This window comes from Daphnia magna, linkage group LG1 (assembly GCF_020631705.1).
Source record: "Daphnia magna isolate NIES linkage group LG1, ASM2063170v1.1, whole genome shotgun sequence".
Lineage (NCBI taxonomy): Eukaryota > Metazoa > Arthropoda > Branchiopoda > Diplostraca > Daphniidae > Daphnia > Daphnia magna.
The window spans coordinates 10,542,043-10,563,592 of NC_059182.1; the positions used below are offsets into that span (position 1 = coordinate 10,542,043).

The following is a 21,550-nucleotide window of genomic DNA, read 5'->3' on the forward strand; positions in this document are numbered from 1 at the left end:
TTATATATTTAGCTTTAATGTCTAGTACTAGTTGCACTAGTATGTACAACTAATACAAAAATTACCTTGCGATTTCCAACTTTTCACATACACAGTAGACACGAACTGACGAACACACGATGACGATGACAATTGACGAACAGCAGTCTGAATTCTGAAAACTGAAGTCTACTGAAACGCTGACTGACTGATTGAATTTGAATCCTGATTGACTGGCTACTGTCACTGAGAAACATGTTGCGCTAGTCATCATTTCCTTGGAAACTTGGAAACTTTTGAGTTTTTTTTTTATTGTTTGAACAAAACCAAACAAACAATGAAAAAATTGTTTGAAATTGTTTGACTTTTGTTCAAACAAACCCAAGCAAGAAAAAAAAATTTATTTATTTACTCGAGCAAAAATTTACTTGATTAATCGAAAATTGCTTGAACAAAATTTGCTTGTGCACATCACTGAATTGGACGTTTTCTGTCTTTTGAGGAAGAATGGACTAAATCTGGCGTCTCATGTGATCACTATCCTTAAACAACTAAGATATAACAACTAGGGAAACCACGAGCATATCGGGATGCTTTTTTGCCAATCGGGGATCACATTTCGTGGCATCGGGGCGGGGAGTTCGGGCCTCAATCGGAATACGTAATCAGCGATGCAAACCCGATTGCCACTAATCGACTTGCGATAAAAACGAATCGATCGAGTATTTCGATCCCATAGACCTCTTTCACCGTGCGGATAGCAGGATTCCTGTAGTCCGGCATAGTGGTGGCAATACTAGGTAGTATTACCTAGTTTTTTTTTCTCTACTTTTACCTAGTTTTTGGTCCATTTTTCTACCTAGAAATTACCTAGTAATAGTAATACCTAGTTTTTAAAAATGATTACCTAGATAATTACCTATGTAATTTTGATTTTTATGCAGCGTTGTCAAAATAATGGCAACGATGTTTTTTATTCATTTTTATGTGACACACTTGATATTTCTTTGTGCAGGCTGCTCAACGTTTTTTCGCGCCCACAGTCCCTCACCACGTTTTATCTCTCACAGTTTCACCACGTTTTCTTCAAGATTTTTCACTACAAATTTTAGACTAACTAACTATTACTTTGCCAATCACAGTTCACACAGAGATCTTACTGTCTGGTTCTGATTCAGAGCATACACAGCTCTTCAAACGAAGGAGACTTGTTGACACTCCATGTCCAGCCATGCGTTGCAATACAAGTCTCGTAGAATTAAAAATGGAGATTAAGGATTACTTGGATATATTGGACAAGGGAGAGTTCGATGCGGAAATTGACCCTAGGGCAGGGAGGTTTTCCAATCTGTCTGGAATAGCATTTCAATATCTGACCATGCCAGCAACGTCTGCATCCGCAGAGCGACTTTTTTCTTGCAGTGGGCTTTCTTGCAAAGGCAAAAAAACAAACGTGTCATCAGTTTTACTAGAATCGCAAACGCTTTTCAGATTCAATAAGAAATTTGACATAAACCCTTAATCTGTTTTCTTCTTTTCAGTAATTCAAATAAGTGAATACAAAGAGATTCAAAATCGAAGTCTATGGTAATTTTTTATTTGGTATGGGTACTGCAGCTTACATTTGATTTTTTGGGAAATTAAACATTTTTGAAGAACCTAGTTTAAAAGTTGTACCTAGTTTGAATTTTGAAACTAGGTACCTAAATAACTAGGTAATTACCTAGTTAAAAATTTTACCTAGTTTTTTAAAGTACTTTTACTAGTACCTAGTACCTAGTTTTTTTTTGCAATTACCGTACCTAGTTTTTGTGAAAACTAGGTAAATAACCTAGTAATACCTAGTTTTGTAAAAAAAACTTGGTATTTTACCTAGTAATACCTAGTAACAAAAAAAAAAACTTGGTTGCCACCACTAGTCCGGCAACGGCGTATCCTCCATTTTTTTTCCAGTCATACCCTGTTTTGCTGGCATTTGAATAGGGAAACAAGTTTAGCATTAAAAATTCTCCTCTCAGTTAAATTTTTATGTGTTTCAGTGCATTGGATAACTAGCACCATCATCTGGGTAAGAGATTAAGCCTAATTATATTGTCGCAAACTGAAAATTAATGGTCACCTTTTTATGTCGTGTATAGGGCTATCCAAATGTAAACAAGAAAATTCAAAACAACACTAAATGGTAATAAAGTGAAACGCGTATATTTTCCATTAATAATCATGGCTACATTTTAGAATAGGAATGTCAAATGAGAACATGGAAGAACTTGTCTATGATGCTGTCATAGAATTGTTTGATTTATCCAGTTACTCTTCAACGTTACCAAGATGCTAAAGAAAGATACCTGTCGAAGCTCAATGATGTAAGATGTGATTGCCAATACAGCATCGAGAATGGATACTGGACATCACATAAGGAGTTTGAGCATGTTTTACCATCAGTTGAATTTGGTGACATCTGGCATTACCTCGTATACCGAAACAACTTTTACACAGCAGGTGAAATGAAGAATTACAAAAGCTGCAAATCCTACGAAATACTTGTTGGCGATGGATTGTTTTTTTTACTTTAGGGTATTAAAACTAGGTAATGGGAATGTTTTGGCACAGGCAAAAGTGCACCACTCTATGGCATTTAATCTGCCACCATTGAGACCCTGTGTGGCATTTAATTCTGCTGGCGGTGTCATTACTGCACATTGCGATTGCATTGCTGGGTATTTGTTCTTGCTTATATAAAGATATTGTCGCGGGTGAAAAGGGATATTGGTTATCTCTTCGCAGAGATGAGTCATCCGCTCCTTGGACAAAGCTGCGATCGTGGTGAAGAAATTATCGGGAGAAGTCCGCTCCAAGAAAGATACGCAGATATGCAGTCCGGAAGGGGAATAATTCGCGCGACGGTATAAAACGCTGCCCTGATTCTGCGTTAGATGAGTCTCCATCGGGTGAGCTCCCGGAGCTAGGCTCCGTAGGAGTAGTTCCCTGGAGTCTTCAGACGCTCTCCGAGTTTGGTATGGTCATCCCTTATTGTTACTAGTTAAAAGTGAATAATTGTCTAGAATTTAAGTCATCACTTGTTGTATTCGTGTATTCTTTGTTCCAATACAATTCGTGCGACAATTGGTGGAGATACAGTCCGTTACCCGTGAGTAACAAATTTGTGCTGCTTTGTGGCAATTGTTGAAGACGCAGCTCGTTGCCTGAGAGTAAACGAAGTCGTGCTGCAGTCATCGTTACCCCCGATGCCGAAGAGGACAAACCCACGGCTACCTAGTTGCCCAAGAGACCCCAGCCGACGATTACATCCGCTTCGAGAACTGTCAAGCGTTCCGGTAGAAACTTCACCTATCCCAGCCTCATCGTTGGAGAGTGGAACTTCCTTTGTTGGTGAAGCCCTAAATTTTGAAGGTCCTATTCCAAAGGACCATTTGACCAAAGAAGCTGACAGTCAGGGTGAATCAGTCGAGACTTCAAGAGGCTTATACTCGGATCCAGAAACCGAGGTCGATTTGAGAGCGGCGACGAGTCCAGTTGTTCCGGTCGGGGGACAACAATTTGTAGTGCCATCAAGGCATATTGAGCAGCCACAAAGACAAGCTATGGAAATTGTCAGAAAATTTATTAGCCCGCCAATCTTCTGAAAAAATTCAGAAGAAGATGCGCACCAATGGATGGAGCGCTTTGAATAACATTCTACCCACAACAGATGGGGAGCTGGTTCAAGTGTACAAGGCTCCCGAACGAGTGGATGGTAAATCTCAAACGGCCGGAAGATATGCGATTGCAGCGCCTCTTCCGTGGGCGAAGGCAGGCGGTTAAAAAAAAAAAAAAAAAAAAAAAAAAGGGAAAATCCTTAAGACTATCCGGGAAATACAAGAAACATTTAAACAAGTAAGCGCAACCGGAAAGAAGAAAAACGAAGGAGTAAAAGTCCCTTATTTGCCAAGAGGACGCAAGCTGATTTTTTTTAGTCTCATCAACCTTCGTGGATCGCAGAAGATTAGTACAGTCGGGTCGCCTGTCTTGAAGAAGGGGGACCTGTCGCGGGTGAAAAGGGGATATTGGTTATCTCTTCGCAGAGATGAGTCATCCGCTCCTTGGACAAAGCTGCGATCGTGGTGAAGAAATTATCGGGAGAAGTCCGCTCCAAGAAAGATACGCAGATATGCAGTCCGGAAGGGGAGTAATTCGCGCGACGGTATAAAACGCTGCCCTGATTCTGCGTTAGATGAGTCTCCATCGGGTGAGCTCCCGGAGCTAGGCTCCGTAGGAGTAGTTCCCTGGAGTCTTCAGACGCTCTCCGAGTTTGGTGCGACAATATTACTTCTGGTTGAAATTTCTTTTCCATTAATGCGTAGTCTCGGAGAATGCTGCAGTCACGTAGGCGCGATCCTCTTTGGAGCTCAAGCTGTTGATTTATACTCTTACTCTAGTATTGGATTAAAAACGGGCCAGAAAAATGTCAGCACCACGACGATAAGTCTAATTTTGAGGCATCCTTGCAAAAATTTTTTGACCAAAATAGAAAATTTTCGAAAGGTTTTTTTTACCGAGTACTTCAAACGGATCAGAAAAACATTAATCAGTTTAAGTTTTGCGGGATTGGATTTTTCTTTCCCCCGGCAACAGGAAAATATATTTTGTTTTCCTTGCATCCTTTTTTCATTACCATCGTCAACGACATTTGGAGATCCTTGTGTGGGATTTAAAGACTGGAAGCATGGTGATTCTTCACTTCGACAGCACGAAGATAGCAAAAGTCATAAAACAAACGCAACTACTTTGGCCTTAAGAAGGCGTCTTTTTGGAAAAATTGGTCAGCATATAGAGGAAGTGAGAAGCACAGAAGGCTCATACTGGAAATCATTGTTATTGCGTGTTGTTGCTGTCATCAAATTTCTGTGTGAAAGAGGCCTTCCACTTCGTGGAGATAACGAACTAATAGGATCGCCAAAAAACGGCAACTTTCTTGGTATTCTTGAATTGATGAGTCAGTTTGATCCGTTCATTTGTAACCATTTAAAAGAATATGGCAACAAAGGAAAGGGCTGATCTTATTTATCTTCGACCATCTACGAAGAGTTAATTACAATTATGGGTGTGAAAGTGCTTTCTCTAATTATTTCTGAAATCCAAGAAGCAAGATTTTTTTCTGTGTCCATTGATTCTACACCAGACTTGACACACGTTGACCAGCTCTCCATGATTATCAGATATGTTTCAGTAACATCTCATGAAGCTACCGAACGTTTTTTGTCCTTTATTCCTATTGAAAGTACTGGTGAATATCTGACCAACATTATTCTTAAATATTTCGAGGACCAAAAAATTGACATTAAAAATGCACGAGGGCAATCGCACGATAATGCTGCTAATATGTCAGGAAGGTACAATGGCGTGTAAGCTAAAATAATTGAAAACAATCCCCTTGCTTTTTACATTCCCTGTACGGCCCATTCACTAAACCTTGCTGGGGTTTGTGCAGCTGAAAGCTGTCTTGAGGTCACTCGCTTTTTCGGAATTGTCCAACAACTTTTTTCCTTTTTTTCTGGATCAACTCATCGTTGGTCAGTGCTAATTAAAAACATTGGCCCAAAAGAGTTAGTTGTCAAGCGCCTTTCGGACACTAGATGGTCTGCACGAGCTGATGCTGTCAAAGCTCTTTCGTTTGGCTATACCGAAATTCAAGATGCGCTTGAAGAATTGTTGAAGGATTTACAACAAACGCCTGATACAAGGCATCAAGCCAAATCTTTATTTGACCACATGCTATTTCGTGAAACTGCCATAATGACAAAACTTTGGAATTCAGTCATGGAGAGATTTAATATAGTAAGCAAAACTTTGCAATCCGAAACTTTGGACTTGGGCAGCGCTGTGTTGATGATGAAATCCTTAACATATTTCGTAGCTAATCAGCGAGAAAGATTTGATGACTTTGAAAACGAAGCCCTAGAGTTGATTCCCAACGGAAAATATAGAGATGCAGATAAAATACCAAGAAGGCGTCGACAGCAAGTTAATGATGGTCCAAGCGAAGATGTCGTTCTGTCAGGTCAAACTCGCTTTTGAGTGGATGGATTTCTTCCGATATTGGACTCTTTGTCGCAAGCTCTAATTTCCCGGACAAACGCTTACAGTAAAGTTGCTGGCTTATTCGGATTTATCAATGTTTCTTGGAGATTGGATTTTGATATTTTGATCGAAAAGGCCACCATTTTGCAAACTCAGTATAGTTCTTACTTAGAGAAATTGTTTCCCAATGAGTTGACACATTTCAGCCTATACATTAAGCAGTACCTTGAGACAGAAAGCCCAGATTTCGAAAAGTCATTTACTGTGAATATGATGTATCAAACTCTATTCACACAAAAAGTGCAGTTAACTTTCCTAAATGTTGAAATTGCCCTTCGCATTTTTCTATCTCTAATGGTAATAAGTGTAGCTTCGGGGGAGAGATCTTTTTCGAAGCTTAAGTTGATAAAAAACGAAAAAAGGACAACTATGGGCCAAAATAGACTAAACTTTCTCTCTCTTATGTCGACTGAAAGCGAATTTATAAAATGTCTCTCTTTCGACGATCTCATAGAGCAGTTTGTGAAAGAAAAAATTCGAAAAGTACAAGTTTAAAACAAGTGTTGCGAATCAAAGTCACTGTCAAAATGTGTAATTTGTGGAAAGAGCTATCCTGTTTCTTGTCAATACAAACTTGGAAAGCAAAAATATTGTTTCTTAATCATTTTTAAAAATAAATGGGCGCAAATTAGTCAAAAGCCCAAGGGAGAAAAAAATCTTAATCCGGCACTGGGCCTTAAGCATTAGTAGTAGGCCTTTTTCTGACATGAATTTGAATACAAATAAAAGTATTGCCGGCTTTACACATTTAAATTTATTATACGTAACATCAGAGTCATAGAGGGGATGGTTCGTTCATTGGGCAGAGATGTGCACAAGCAAATTTTGTTCAAGCAATTTTCGATTAATCAAGTAAATTTTTGCTCGAGTAAATAAATAATTTTTTTTTCTTGCTTGGGTTTGTTTGAACAAAAGTCAAACAATTTCAAAAAATTTTTCCATTGTTTGTTTGGTTTTGTTCAAACAATAAAAAAAAACTCAAAAGTTTCCAAGTTTCCAAGGAAGTGATGATTAGCGCAACATGTTTCTCAGTGACAGTAACCAGTCAATCAGGATTCAGTTAGTCAGTCAACTGACTGACTGAATCCTGTAGTTCGACACCAACAGAAAACTCAATGCAGACAGCAAATACGACAGCGCCATCATTCATCTAGTAAAAAAATCAAAATATCGGCTTTGTACGGCATCGTCTTGGATGCGGAACCTGCTACAAATGGAACCCGAGAAGAGCTTCTGAAGGCTGAAATGCAAAACTTCCTCGCCATTCCAAAATTATCTGCCGATGAAATGGACGAGCTAGATATCTTGTCTTGGTGGAAGGGGCGTCAATACGATTTTCCGCTTCTTGCAATATACGCCAGACAAATATTAGGGATAGTTGCTACCTCAGTACCGTCTGAAAGAGTCTTTAGTACCGGAAGAAATGTTGTCACTCAACAACGCCAGCGTTTGGATCCACAAAATGTGGACAAATTAATCTTTCTCGGTGCAAATTATGCCGCCAAAAAAAAGTAAACACCTGTGAATTCTAATTAAAAATCAATGTTAACTGTGATTACTGTTACTATTATTCTAAGTCTTTGACATCCAGTCAATAAGGAAATCAAATGTTTTCGAACCTGTAACGTTTAAAAAAGAAAGTCAAACCTTTTGTTTAATAGACGAGTTTCGGATGCTGCGTTGCAAAATTTAAAAAAATCCAGGGGGGTTTCGATTGCAGGGGGAGATAGGAAAAAAGGGGGTTTTTGATTTATTTACCCTAGTAATACTTTTCCAATTCAGGAAATGTTCTAGAATACTACACTTTAAGACATTCTGCGTCTTCTCCAGTCTTTATAAATAATTAATCATCCCTAGTTTATCCATGAAAATTAATTCAAGTAAAAGGCTAGGGATGCTGTTTAGTATTTTTTGCGTTTCTAGTGTCAAGAAAATATGTAAACATGGGTGATTCAAATGTGGATATGGGGATAATGGATAAACTAGGGATGATTAATTATTTATAAATTATTATAAATATCTCTAGTGCAGAATCCATTATAAACAGAATTCGTCAATATTTATTAAATATATCCATTGTTAACAAAGGTGTAACAAAGGTGTAAAAGTTGCTGCACTAGAGAGAAGACAAACGTGTTTATTATAATGAAATTGGCAATGTTGCGAAAGGCGCAGATTTCAAAAAATTTTGAATTTCAATCACAAATTTAACATATAAATAATTGCTTAATCTAGATGAATTAGGTATTTAAGGATAGGGAATTAAATTAAGCTTAAATGAAATCAATTTCTGGACACATTGATTGGTAATTTTATAGATAACGAACGAAAAACCCCAATTTTTCTATACCCCCGAGAGGCGAGGGGCCTCCTATACTAGCGAACCTGGCGGGGAATCTTGGGACCCTTTACTGAACACCCGCCGTTTCTTCCAAGAGACTGGGATAGCGCGAGAGTGTACCTTTCCTATTATATCGTGGTATTACTATCAGACGCATGCGTAAGTATATTAAAAAAGAAAAAATGTCATCAGCCCAATATGAATATTGTCCAGATCCAGAGGATAGTGATCTTGTTTTCAACATTCCCTCAGGTTTCAGAACGACTCTCTTTGTTTATTTGTGCTGATACTCATTTTTTAATCACATTTTTTGTGTAGGAAATTATGTTAAAGAATCTGTTGTGGAAACCAACGAACCTGCATCTGATTCTGATGAAGCTCCAGATGAAATTTCTTTTAGCAAAGCAAAAAATGCTGCACTATCTATCCTTAATGCAGAAGAACAAATGAAGAAAAGTACTAAGGCAGAAAAGAAAAAGCAGGGTCAGAATAATGAAGCACGAATGAAGGAACAGAAGCAGAAACATTTACAGTCATTGGCCTCGAAAAGGTTACCCAACAATCTGGTGGATATAATTTCTGCTCAGCCTGTGCAATTCCAAGATGGGGAAAAAAACGAATAAAGGAATCCAAATCAAAAGATGCAACAAGCAAACACATAAGTAGTTTCCCCAAAATCTAATAGAAACCATTTGTTATTAAAGCCGTTTTACTACTTTTAGGATTTGAACATTACATTCCACTAGGGAAAGATGATGTAATATCCCCTGATTTTAGTGTAGCAATCCTTGAATCAAAAAAATGGAAGAACAAGTTTTCAAAACCTGGCTGTAGTATTCCATCAAATTTTCGCCAGAAAATGTTGTATGGTCGGAATAATCAGCGAGAATCAAGTAAGGGTAGTTGCTGTGTAGCCGTAGTAATAACATTTATTGCTATTGTATTTCATGTTTGTTTGTTTTTTTAGCCAAGAAACTTGACCAAACCAGAATGAAGCAGACTTTATCAGGTAAAAGTCAATTAGTAGGTTGCTGATGCTTGTATGTTTCTTTCGATAAAACTGTCTGCAGTGTGAGAATAAATGACTTGAACACATGTGAAGGGTGAGACAAGCCTTCAATTTGTACTGGAAGAAACCAAGTAAGGTTACAGAACCAATCATCAAAGTTTCTGCTTTAAATAGAGAAACAGGAATCTGGCATGAAACAAGAGTATTTATATTCTAGGGTGTCATTCCCACAAGCTGTAACACCAGATGTATCATATCAAACATGGTTATTTCAGTCGCAAATTTTCACGCACATACGTAGTCAAAGACAATGACGACAACTCTTCCATCAAAATTGCGTTCAAAAGAAAACTGAAATCTTCATTTAAATTTTAATCAAAAGAGAACTGAAACTGAAGTGAGGAAGTGTGCTAAATCGAAAGAGAAGACTATGTAAAATATGAGACCAGGCGAGCGACCATTTCTTCTCATTTTGCCACGGTCTCCTCCCGTGGAAATGGCGCTCTATTTATAATCTGATGTACTACATATGAAGCTGGTTAATCTGTAATCAATTTTGGATGAATTTGAACGCGAGCGAAGGTTATCTGAATTTAATTACAGTAGCAATTGGCAGTGGAAAATCTACGCAATGACATTCACTCGTATCATGGATTTTATGTTTCTGCCTAATGTGATCCAACCTTCACGACGAGACGGTACGTTTAGGGCCCTTGCCACGCAAATTTGTGAATCGAGTTTTTATGTACGAAATGCATGCACACATTGTTACAAGGTATACGTTTGCGTTGAATAGTAGCAAGGAATTGAGACTTTGGAGGAATTAGGATGCGGAATGCAGCGATCGTGGAATGAAGCCTAACTTGAAAGTAATGAGTATTCGTTTTCTTCTTTATCTGGCATTCGTTATTAAAATTAAACGAATAAATAAAGTAACACAAACATCAGTCATTATTTAAGAACAGCAAGTTAACACGCACTTTCGAGAAGACCCCGAGCCCTTCGCTTTCGGTATTCCTGAAATTCTTCCTTCATGGCCTGAACTCTGGCTTCAATATTTTCTGATCGGGCCGATATTGGTCCAGCTTTTCTATGTCGTCCTGGTCCAGGTCCGGAAGAGTCTGCAGGTACATCAACAGATTTGCCTGTAGGAGGTGAAATGAAAGTGGCCGAATGAAGTGTCGAATCCTGCTGTCCCGTCTCGTTTGGACTTTGCGTTGTATCGAATTCGTAGTGATTGTCGACACTTGCATCAAGCAAAGAGAAAGAAGCTGTTGCTAGTCCTTTAACTGGCCAGTTGACGTAGGTAGATTCACCCGAAGTCACTTGGCTGTGTGGAGACATCCCCCATAGTGCCGTAGAAGAGTCAGTGGGCACCAGTTGCGACTGTCCGGATCCAGATTGCGAACTCTGATTTTGTTGAGACGTGTTTTTACTGTCGAATCCACTTGAACTTGATTGGCTTTGTGGAGAGTACTCAACAATTTGATTACGACTTCTCTCACTCAATCTCTGTTGCGTCCGAGATGGACTTAAACGAACTGCTATGGTTAGAGGTGAGCGTCGCCTGGGTGAACCGAGCGGATCATCACTACGTCGAGAGTAATGGCCAGGAGGAAAGGGCGCAGAACCGACAGGGAAAAGACGACTTCGGGGCGGTGAACTCGTAGCCAATGGGCGCTGCAAAGACGGTGGGTACGAAATTGTGTAAGGAAGCTGGTGGTAAGCAGGTGGTGGAGGCGGTCGGAAAGGAGGCGGAGCGTGAAAATGTCTTCCAGCGGTATTTAGGAGCAAGCCGAATTCGTTTTGAACCCTTTGCTTTGATGCACTGCGTGGTGTTTCAGTCGAGTGAACTTCGGCGCGGACAGTACGCATCTGTTCTAGCGGAGGTGAGGTTTCCCGCGGTGATTGGTGGGCAACCAGCTGCTGATGAATCGGAAGCAACGAAGGAAGCTCGCGTGTGTACTGACTTGGTGATCCAGAAGAGGATAGAACGGCAGCGTCTGGGAAAAACTGATTGATTTTGCGTTTTTGGCGCGGAGGCAAATCTGGTGTAGGTTGTTTCTGAAAAGAGGAAAAGCGTGACGAACGAGTGGTATGTAAAGACCGGTCTGCCGAGCTGGGCTGATGAACTGAACTCATGTCGCTAAAATTTGCCAATGAGGGTGACAGCAACAGTCCCGGACCTGGCGAACTTGATCGAATAGCTCCGTGACGGCTGGTAGGTAACATATGCGCAGCAGGAGATGGCTGGAGTGGGATAGTATGGCGTCCGAACTGGGGAGAGATAACGGTAGGATCACGTAACATTGCTGCCGAATAAGCAACTGGTTGCGACATCATTGAAGGTAGCGGCCGGCCATAGGGTGGTACTGGGCTGAGTTCCCTGCGCAAGATTGGCTTTGGCCGTGGCCAAATAAGACGGTCGCCACCAATCCGGTAAACACCGCTTTCCACCACGGGACTTGTGACTGATGAGCCGTAGCCGTAGATTGGACGGGTCGGTTGACTACCTTCATTTTCGACTACGAACTTGCCCTCCGGTGTTCGGGAAATCCACCCAGCCGGTTGGAGAAATTCAGCCTGGACGTTGTATCTAGCCTGCAAACGCCGTCTGGCGTTCCGTGTCTGCAATTCAGCCGCACCGTACTCGAGCCAATCAGCAGCCTCCCTGCTAGTCGTTTCAGATCCAGATTGCAGGTTGGCTGTCCCTGACCACGTTGCTGTTGACGCTCTTCTCCCTTCTTGCTCTTGCTCCCGCAACTTCACTGGACAAATATGCAAAATATGGCGGATAGAGGCCGCTCCTCGCTTCACATGTGACAGCCGCGTTATAGAGGGCAGTCGGCCAATCCATCCTCTGTGATGATATTTTTAAATAACAATACAAAAAAATACAAACACAAAAAAGAATAATAATTTAGAGACGCTTGTTATTAAATTGGTAAATAAATCGTCATCGTCTTCCAGTATCTTAAAGGACTGGCATTACTGAAGTGCAAAGTATTCTGGAAACTCTCCGTAGAGCTTTCGCCAGCGAATAACGGTATTCAGTGCGAATCGTACAGCATGCGTTCGTAAAAGAAGTTGCCGGATTATTTTCCGAAAAGATTTGCAAACAATATATTTATCTCGGATTCGTACTTTTACAGTTGCAACTGCCATTAAAACCTCGCTTCGATTTCTATACGCCCTTTTCTTCAATTCGTTGTCGAAAATATCAAGGGGCTTCATTTAGTTTATTTGTACGTATGTGTTTTATGCGTCGAAGAAATCGCCAATACGATTTGAACGGCAGTTTTCTTTGCGTGGAAAAAGGTAAATATATTGTTCTTGCGATAAATTGTTGTTTTTTAAAATTGAAATCACATGTGAGGTAAGCCATGCAATGAAGCCTATCTTCTATAAACGGAAACAATCGAAACGAGAAATCAAACTTCGCTCACCTTTCCTCCTTAGGTACCCGAAAGAGCAGCGTGAGAAGGAAAAGAATAGAGAGAAAACGTCAGATAACAGTTCCCATGGATAGCACGGTTTAGTAAGTCAAAGTCAATGGTAAATTGGTAAAAGTAATTTAAAAATAATAAATCAAGTTTTGTTTTCGGACAGACAAGGGAACCCCAAAACCTTAGTCGCTAAGAATAGGGAAGGTGGGAACTTGCATGGGATTCCAGTCAATGAGACTGAAAGAATTATGTGCCGTCAAACGGTGTGATTAGATTGTCAAATTGGTAGAATATAGTTAACAGGATGTGCCGCTTTGGAAACTGAAAATTCCCAGTGGTAAGTTAATGAGCAATTCTTACGATGACCCGCTACGCTACTACGGTTGAGCATCAGACTAGCTATAGTAGCCGCTAAGATGCTTGCCTCGGAGGAAGTGAGCTCGGATGAGAGCCTACAGAAACATTAAGGTAAGTCAAACCAATTGGCTTATTAGCTGGACTTCTCCACATTTATGCTGGATGACTGTATATCTAAACAATTTATCTTACATGCTGCTAAGAGTCGCAAAATTATCATTCTGGCATTAGGTCACACATTCTAGAGACAAGCACACGGTACGGTATACACTTTACGTACAGTACAGGACAATACAGAGAAAAACAGCAGCTTATTGTGCCGATTGTTAATTTCCCAACCTCGTTTTCAGAGACAAATGTAGGAAAAATAAGAGCTTACTTTCTGGAAGGCACCGACTTGGCAGAGCCCGACTGACAGCCATTTCGAGTATCTGCTGACATTTGACAGGCCACCATGCTGTAAGCTGGATGGAAAATGCACAAGGTTACAAAGGAATTTGATAACCTAATCAATAACGTATACATTCAACTTAAATTCAATAATATGATTTTGATATTTCATTCTGCTGAAGATGGAAATATCAATGCGAAAATGTAGACTACATGGGTGCAAATACAGGGGGTGAAAAATATGTTGGCACCCCGGAATCGAAGTCACAGTAAGAAATTACCATTTTCTTGTTCACGTCTTCGTCTCTTGTTCCTCTTGTTGACACATTTTACGGTGCAGACGGCCAAGATGATAGCCACAATGAAGAAAAGAATTCCCCCGACAATGCCAGCTGTGATGGCTTTATCTTTGATTTTGCGCTGAATTATGTACGTAACTTTCTCACTGGAGGCCTGGCTTGTCAACGTATGTGAGTTAATCCGGAACACGTAGGTCTTCCCGGGACTCAGATTTTTTACTAAAAAATACGAATGCGTTAACAACATCGACAAACTTTTAAAATCAATTATTTTTTCGTTGATTAGTTATCTGATCGACGAACACCTTGAAAATAAGTTTCTGTGGGTTTGAGCTCTGTCTTGCTCAGCCGCCTCCATTGTTCGTCGTAGCAGTAATCCACAGTGAAATACGCAATGGCTATATTTCCTCGGCGCGGATAGCTCCATGAAAGTACCACTCCATCGGACGTTTCTGTCAGTGTTACGTTCTCTGGTGCTATGGGGGGTGGGCCTAGGAAACGTGCAAAAGACAAAACATAATTTGCGACGTTGTCCTTGGGTTATGGTATTTGCTTATAACTTGTAAACTGTAGATTTACACCAACACCAAGTACTACAGACCACTAGACCAAACGCATTCACGAACAAAAGGTTACATCATAACAAAAAACTAAACCGAAAATAATTCCAACCTGTTGGGCGAAACAAAGCAGGAATGTATGTAGACCCACGAGCATCCGTTGGGTAAACGATCACATTGTACTTCCGCAGTTCTGAAACGGAAACGAATAAAAAACCAAACAAAACAAAAAACTCAAAAATAAACAAATGCCTTTGTCACAAGAAAATATTTAAATCTATTTTACGATGCAAATTTCATAACCAAAAATTAGGAAAACGAGAAAGGGGATATTTTAGCTACGCGTGCTCTGTGCATTCCCGTTTGTTCATTAGATGGTTAGTTACCGTCAGAATCTCCGCTATTCGATGGGGCCGGTGAAGTGGTCGCTCGACTAGGACCCGGAGGTGGTGGATCAGGAGGCCTTTGCCCTGAACGCAAAGACATGTCCATCGTGCGTGAAATTTTGTTATTATGCTTATGTTCCGAGACATGTCTGAGATACATTCAACGAATTTTATCGCTACGTGTCGTTTCGGAATATTCATTGGTTTGCAAAAAATAAAAATGTATAAAACTAGACGATTGAAATTTTCAAGGGACTTGGAGAGGGGATCATTATTATTCTTAAAACACGGTTCTTAGTTATTATTTGATTGGTTATGCACCAAAATGTTATATACTTTGCATACCTTTAGTGCGTTCCTTGACGATATTGCTGAACATACCGTCCCCTAAGATGTTCTTGCCAATGACCTGGAACTCGTAAGACGTTCCTGGTTGTAGATTGTGAATGACCGTTTTCGTGTTGGCTGGTGGATCAACGTCTACAGGAATCCACTGGGTAGCACCTTCTTGTCGATACCTGATTGATTCATATTGATTCGATTGCACAAGTTCAAGTGTGTCTCAGTGTTGTTATTGAGCAAATAGGGGGCCGCTAAATGAAGAGGGGACTTACCAAATGACATAGTTTTGAGAGTAATCGGATCCACCACTGTAGCCTGGAAGCCACTCAAGGCTGACGGAAAATTCACTGGACACTGTGGTAATATTGTAAGGAGCATGGGGCGTGGTGCCTTCAATGACGAGATGAGCAGTGGCCACCAACGTAGCCACCTCGTTTGAGACATGACATTCGTAATAGCCGAAATCCGTGCGACGAAGTTTGCTCAATGTTAATACGCCCAGTTCCTCCCGGGTGCGGTCACGGGGAAGAGGCCGCCCGTCCATCTGTCCACCAAATTAAGAAAAGAAAAGCATGTAGGATCCCACACATTTGGCGGATGGCAATAGCATTACTCTTCTCCAAGTGACGCGTGGACTGGGAGTTCCTTGGGCCTCACAGGCCATTTGCACGTCGTCGTCGATTTTATGCTGGTAGACCGACTTGGGTCTAGTCACGAATGTTGGCGGCTCCCTGACAAGTACTTCCATAACAGCAGACGAACCTGCCGTACCATGCACGTTGTACGGTGTACACGTGTAACGACCTTGATTTTCTTGTGTCACCTAAATTGATACAAAAACAACAACAAAAATGTGAAATCAAGAAAATAGAAGTTCGAGAGCAATTCGTTCGTATGATATTTCTTGTAATTCTAAAACGCCATACTTTTTCAAAAAGCAACGAGCCGTTTTTTAGTACTCCAACGTTTGGCATTTCAAACGGATCGAATATACGCTTGTCCTTAGTCCATGTGATGAATTGGAAAGGTGGATGAGCCTCGACGTGGCACCGGATTACGCCCGATAGTCGTAATGGAAGATACTGAACCGTTGGGGTAAACGTCACGCGAGCTGGATCTTGAAATGCAAAAATGTCGAGCGTTACGCACAACACCAATTGGTTCAATGATTAGTTCAAATACAGCAGTTCTACTTACATTCGACTTCTATGTAGGCCGAAGCTCTCTGCGGATCGCCAATCCCATTGGTGACTTCACACGAATAGAGTCCCCGATCGTCAGAATGAACGGGGCTGATGACCAGGGTACCGTCTCTTTTAAGCAGAGTACGCGACTCGAGCCACGGAATCGAGCGCACAGCATGGTTTTCGCGAAACCACGTAACGCTAAAGTTGCCAGGAAGGCCTCGAGCTTCACACGGCATTTCCAGCTTGTCACCCTCCAGTCTTGTAACGTTCAATGGTGGAACAATTATAACTGCCCCTCCTGTTGCACAAAGACCATGATCAATGAAGTTGATGGGACAGGCAATTATTCTTGTATATTATTTGCAACTTGAAATCCCACGTGCCATGAAATTGATTCCGGATCATGTACCGGTTACCTCACACGAATTTCAATCTCGTTAAATTTTAAGTCATAAAATGTTATTTGTTTTTGTTATTTATTAATTTTTTGGACGACCTGTAATTTTGTTTTTCTGCGAACATTTTTTTCAATTCCCTACGTTTCTCGCACGAGATGTCGTGTTCCAGCTAAGACAAAGCTTCAAAAATTGGAATTATAAGCGAATGAGAGCGTGCGTTTTACAAGCTCTTTGTGCACCAATATGCCACTTATTTCAGTAAGTGTTTAAAGATCCGGCATAGCCATCTAGAGAAATGTGTTTTACAATAATAAAGGCACTACTCACTTTGGACGAAATTAATGAGTGTACATTGCGTTCAATTTTAAATAATCTTTTTGCTAGTGCTCTGAAATTTGTTAGCTTTTGTTGTAGTTTAAGGTCAATTATCCGCAGTATTTTGCTTATCTACGTCTTAAGGACAGAATTTGCGTAATTTAGTATCGTATCACGCGTTATCATATGCTAGTGCGTTACCGTTCAAACCTTCCCAATCTAACCCACATAGATTCTATACCTTATGTATTAAGTCAAAGGCATCGTCACACCGAAAACTAGTTTGCGAATAGTTGCAGTAGAGGGAAGACGGTTGCATAACACGCGGTCAAGACGTTAAGTCAAACACCTTATTGGTACATGTAATCTTTATCCAGGTTATTGGATGCGAATTAGGATAATCTTTATTTATTTCGATAGATTTCCCAATAACTCGTCCGAAAAATCGGGGTTGTAAGGCTGGATCAAACCAACAAGGATTTTCATAATCTCGTTGATCGCATCATAATACGGCGAAAAGGTTTCGACAATTATTATGCCAAATTCGGCAAATGATCTAGGATGTAGAGTCCCTCTATTATACCCACCTTTGGTTGTAATTCTTTAACTACCGGTACTGCATTAATAAATAAATTCAAATGTGTTGCGCAATGGACATTCGTTAGTTCAATCCACAATCGGAGAATCGTAATAAATGTATACTCTTTAGTCACCTGATGACCCTATAGATTATAGAATCTCAGAAAATACTACTATAAACCAAAATAAATGGCAATAGACAACAAAAACAGTGTCCTATAAAAAAAGGGGGTGAAATGGCGTTCCGTATATATAAAACAGCATGTTTTAAAACATCCTTTATTTTACCAAGAAATCCCGTTTATAAAAGAAGCTCTCTATACTGCCTTGGTCCAGTTTTATTCACAGCAAACAAGTCTTCTACCTAAACAGAAGATACGCTCAACATTGCTTGTGGGCACTGAGCAACGCTTCTTAGATATGATTTTGTTTCCCAAGATAAAGAGTACAAGTGACGTCCGCAAAGAATGTAAGAAGATGTTAAATAAGTTCGAAAAGTGTCTAGACATTCTTCTAAATACGAAGGCCATTACATAAAAAACTGGATTTTTTTCCCGTTTCTGAGTTGCCTTTGCCTTAATTGGAATTCCTTTTGATTATCTGAATTTTTTATGTTCATTCTCGCATTCAAACTAGCGGACTGTGCCGTTCTTGCAAAAAAATCGGGAATACATTAAAAAGCTTATCTGTTGATACAACCTATAATCGCGACGCCTGGGGCTCACTTGATGTCAGATTTTTACTGTTACAAACGAGGAACTTCAAGAAGTTATAAGATCCTCATGATATCACCACTGTATCAGTTGAATGGCATTTTAAAACGTACGCCTTAATAAAGCTGTACAGCACAACTTGCTGCCTGAAATGCTCTAGATTTTTTTTTTTTTTTTTTTTTTTGTTCCAGGACCATGGCGCCCTAAAAAGGACTGTAAATCAATTTGGCTTTGAGCTAAAGCACACGTGGTTCTAGCCATGTGCGATGCAAATAACACCGAGAAGTAATCCGTGCTCATTTCTAGATCGTTTGGCTTTGGATTCGTTCACCGGTAATGGAGTTTTTAGTAAAAGCAAACAACATACCAGCCACGACGAGTTTCGTGCTATGGCGCACACTTCCTTGGCCATTCTTGGCTGCACACGTGTAGTCGCCGATGTCTTCCTGCCGTATACTTGAAATCCGCAGCTCGGTGCCATCGTTAGCCACAGCTAGAGAGGGCGAGGTTTGCACTAGCTCGTTATCTCGATACCAAAGAATCTCGGGAACAGGTGTTCCTTCAGCCAGACAGCTCAAAATGATGGGATCGCCAAGACTGACGTACACAACGTCGTCGGGCGTCATAGTAAATCTTGGCGGTGCTGTCGTCACATTAACATGAAAGAAATTTTTCAAATTACTCGTTCTTACGGAATGCATTCCTCATTAAACTGGCATTTTTTAAAACGAAACTTTGGTGGCTAAGTATTTGCTGAGGGTTCTTTAGCATTTCAAAAGTCAGTGGTGAATGTTAATCCCACGTTTACAAGTTGTTACCGTGAACGTTGAGATGGAAGAGAGTGCCATTCTTGTCCTGGCGAGGCGAACGGTTGAGAAAGTTGACCAAACACGAGTACCAGCCTTGATCAGATTCACGAATCCGTGTCAGGTTGAGCGAAGCTAGGCCGTAATGGGAGGAGCTTTCAAGTGAACCTTGTTGAGCCACCCGAGACACACGACCTTCGTAACCTTCGCCCGTATGCAGATAATTTTCGTACCAAATGAAGATAGGTATCTCCACCCCCTTGAAAATGTCATAACAAAACATGATTGGTTAACATTTATATCGGTTCGGTTTACGATTATCAAACAATGTATGCATATCGCCTTGTCTATCTCCCTCTGAGACATATAGACATATGTGCTGGGATCGACTAGGAGATCGAAATTAGCGTGGAGAAATTATACATAAAATTACTATAACATTCGTAAACTGCTTGGCTCAACGATTCCGTGCTTTAATTTTACTTTGGATGTAAAATGTCAAGTATTGCACTGCAGCGGTGCCTCATTTTTGCATTTTTTCCTTACGAAGAGATCTATAGGAAGATGAAGTGATGAACACCATATGCTTATGTTTTTACCAGTGCGGCCTTAGCTGCTTATTTTGGCAAGTGAGCAACAACAACCAAAAATAGTGAAAACACTAATAACAAGAATAATATAGTACCTTTTTCTCCCACTGAATGACATAAGGAACGGGATGGGCCTCTGGAAACTCGATGTGGCAGTTGAAGATGATCGAGTCGCCTACCATCGCCGTCAAATGTTCAGCGTCCTGTGGGTTACTTAATCCTGTGGAAAATGAATAGCAAGAATGAGCATCAGATATGCGATTTTGAATGGAAAAGGAAGAGGTAGACAAGAAAAAACCAGTTATGTATTACTATTTGTTTAAACTTAAATCATTATAAACTGAAGCCAACACAGTAATTTTCTAAACAACGAATGACGTAGTCTATTTAAACTCATTTCCGCTAAAGTGATAGACACCAGCAACTGCTTTGTTGTGACAAAAGACATCGGTGTCCGGAACGTGTACAGATCAAGGGAAATTTACTTTACGTTGCTTTTTCTCTGGCCCTCCAGGTTGTCGACACTATTTGGCTTCGTATGCCCATCGTTCGTTCCGCCCTCCTGAACTTCTTGTTTTACCCAAGTTTCTTCATGGAAATATTCAAATGTTTTTGCTGGTCTTGCCTTTTCTATCTGCTCGGGTGCATGTGGATGGTTGATGTGGCTTTTAATCCACCAGCCTAATGCTGCAGCGTCCTGGCATTGAACAATGGAATCTTCCATCGATCGGAAGGGCATCAGCGTTCATTCTTTGCGCTGTTGCTGTTCCCATTCGAGTTGAATTGGCTCGCTCCGAGTTGAAACCACTCTGTGCGACCTTCCTCCAGCGCCCTCAGTCTACCCTGGTTCATTGCGTTTCTCCTTTTCCGTCTCAGTGAAAGGACTCTTTTCGGCTTTTTACGACTCAGTCTTTCTCCCTTTTATGAAGGCATATAAAAGTCTTAAGGCTAGGATTTATAGACCATCAAGGATGATTGACCACGTACAATGTAAGCACCTGCTTGGCATCTCATGGTCCCGAAGTATAATGTGGTATTAAAGAATGAACTTATTATTATTATTTCTGAACTTGAATTTATTCAATATAGTCAAACGTAGTCAAATGAAAATGACCTCAGCCTTTGGCAACGAAACAAATAATAGTCTGAATTTCAAAAATTGTTTCTGATTCATTCATTTCGCTTCTTAAACCCTTTACAACTAACAACGATAACCAACAGGAAAGTATAGAGTCAACTTAATCCTCTACACGGTGTTGTCTACTTTTTGCCCGACAATTTTATTGAAGCTTTTACTATTGTCTTTTATCCCACTCTCTTTTTTTTTATGTTCTAGAAAAGAAGAACGAATTTCACGCCTGGCTACTTGTAGATTGACGTCTATAGATGGATCTCTTCGAGATGGAATGCCTTTCTAGATCATGATCATCTTATGGAAGTCTCGAGAAGTGCTAAGGATTATAGGAAAAAGTAAGGGGGGGGGTACAAAAGCTTCTGCAAGTAAATGGTCAAAAAGTAAAACGTAGATAATGAGATTCTTCAGCCTTGTTGGACAGTTTTCACGCCCACAAAGCTTTTGTTTGTAGACGTGAGTAGCTAGTCACATATATAAGAAAGTTTCAGGATTTTAAAAGGTTAGTCGTATCAAGTTTGCCATGTACGTTAGCCTGTACGGAAACCGTATTCCAAACTGAATGACTTTATCTGCCAAGTCG

General features: G+C 40.4%; 1 protein-coding gene, 1 long non-coding RNA gene and 1 pseudogene across 5 annotated transcripts in view; 2 read left to right on the forward strand and 1 right to left on the reverse strand.

The window, feature by feature from the left end:
* Positions 1-265: 265 nt before the first annotated feature.
* Positions 266-4,581, forward strand: LOC116928486. Of its 2 annotated transcripts, XR_006647099.1 has the most exons (5): positions 266-2,047; positions 2,118-2,161; positions 2,215-2,478; positions 2,553-2,696; positions 4,341-4,581. It is a non-coding gene; the product is annotated as an uncharacterized LOC116928486 (long non-coding RNA). The 2 variants fall into 2 exon arrangements; XR_006647098.1 differs by having other exon boundaries at positions 2,215-2,696.
* A 3,963-nt stretch (positions 4,582-8,544) lies between these two features.
* On the forward strand, positions 8,545-9,553 carry LOC123469432 (annotated as a pseudogene).
* A 4-nt stretch (positions 9,554-9,557) lies between these two features.
* Positions 9,558-21,550, reverse strand: part of LOC116928358 (protein turtle) — a 40,232-nt gene continuing 28,239 nt past the window's right edge. The window contains exons 4-17 of one of the 3 annotated variants that reach the window (XM_032935434.2): positions 19,931-20,055; positions 19,258-19,504; positions 18,807-19,082; positions 16,445-16,732; positions 16,174-16,364; positions 15,861-16,070; positions 15,520-15,791; positions 15,251-15,423; positions 14,906-14,989; positions 14,632-14,712; positions 14,265-14,450; positions 13,942-14,178; positions 13,650-13,734; positions 9,558-12,327 (exon numbers count right to left, since the gene is read on the reverse strand). In XM_032935434.2, coding sequence (XP_032791325.2) covers positions 10,437-12,327; positions 13,650-13,734; positions 13,942-14,178; positions 14,265-14,450; positions 14,632-14,712; positions 14,906-14,989; positions 15,251-15,423; positions 15,520-15,791; positions 15,861-16,070; positions 16,174-16,364; positions 16,445-16,732; positions 18,807-19,082; positions 19,258-19,504; positions 19,931-20,055 — 4,346 coding nt within the window. In that variant the 3' untranslated portion in view covers positions 9,558-10,436. The remainder of the gene's footprint in view (positions 12,328-13,649; positions 13,735-13,941; positions 14,179-14,264; positions 14,451-14,631; positions 14,713-14,905; positions 14,990-15,250; positions 15,424-15,519; positions 15,792-15,860; positions 16,071-16,173; positions 16,365-16,444; positions 16,733-18,806; positions 19,083-19,257; positions 19,505-19,930; positions 20,056-21,550) is intronic. The other 2 variants (XM_032935451.2, XM_032935442.2) reach the window with 2 other exon arrangements.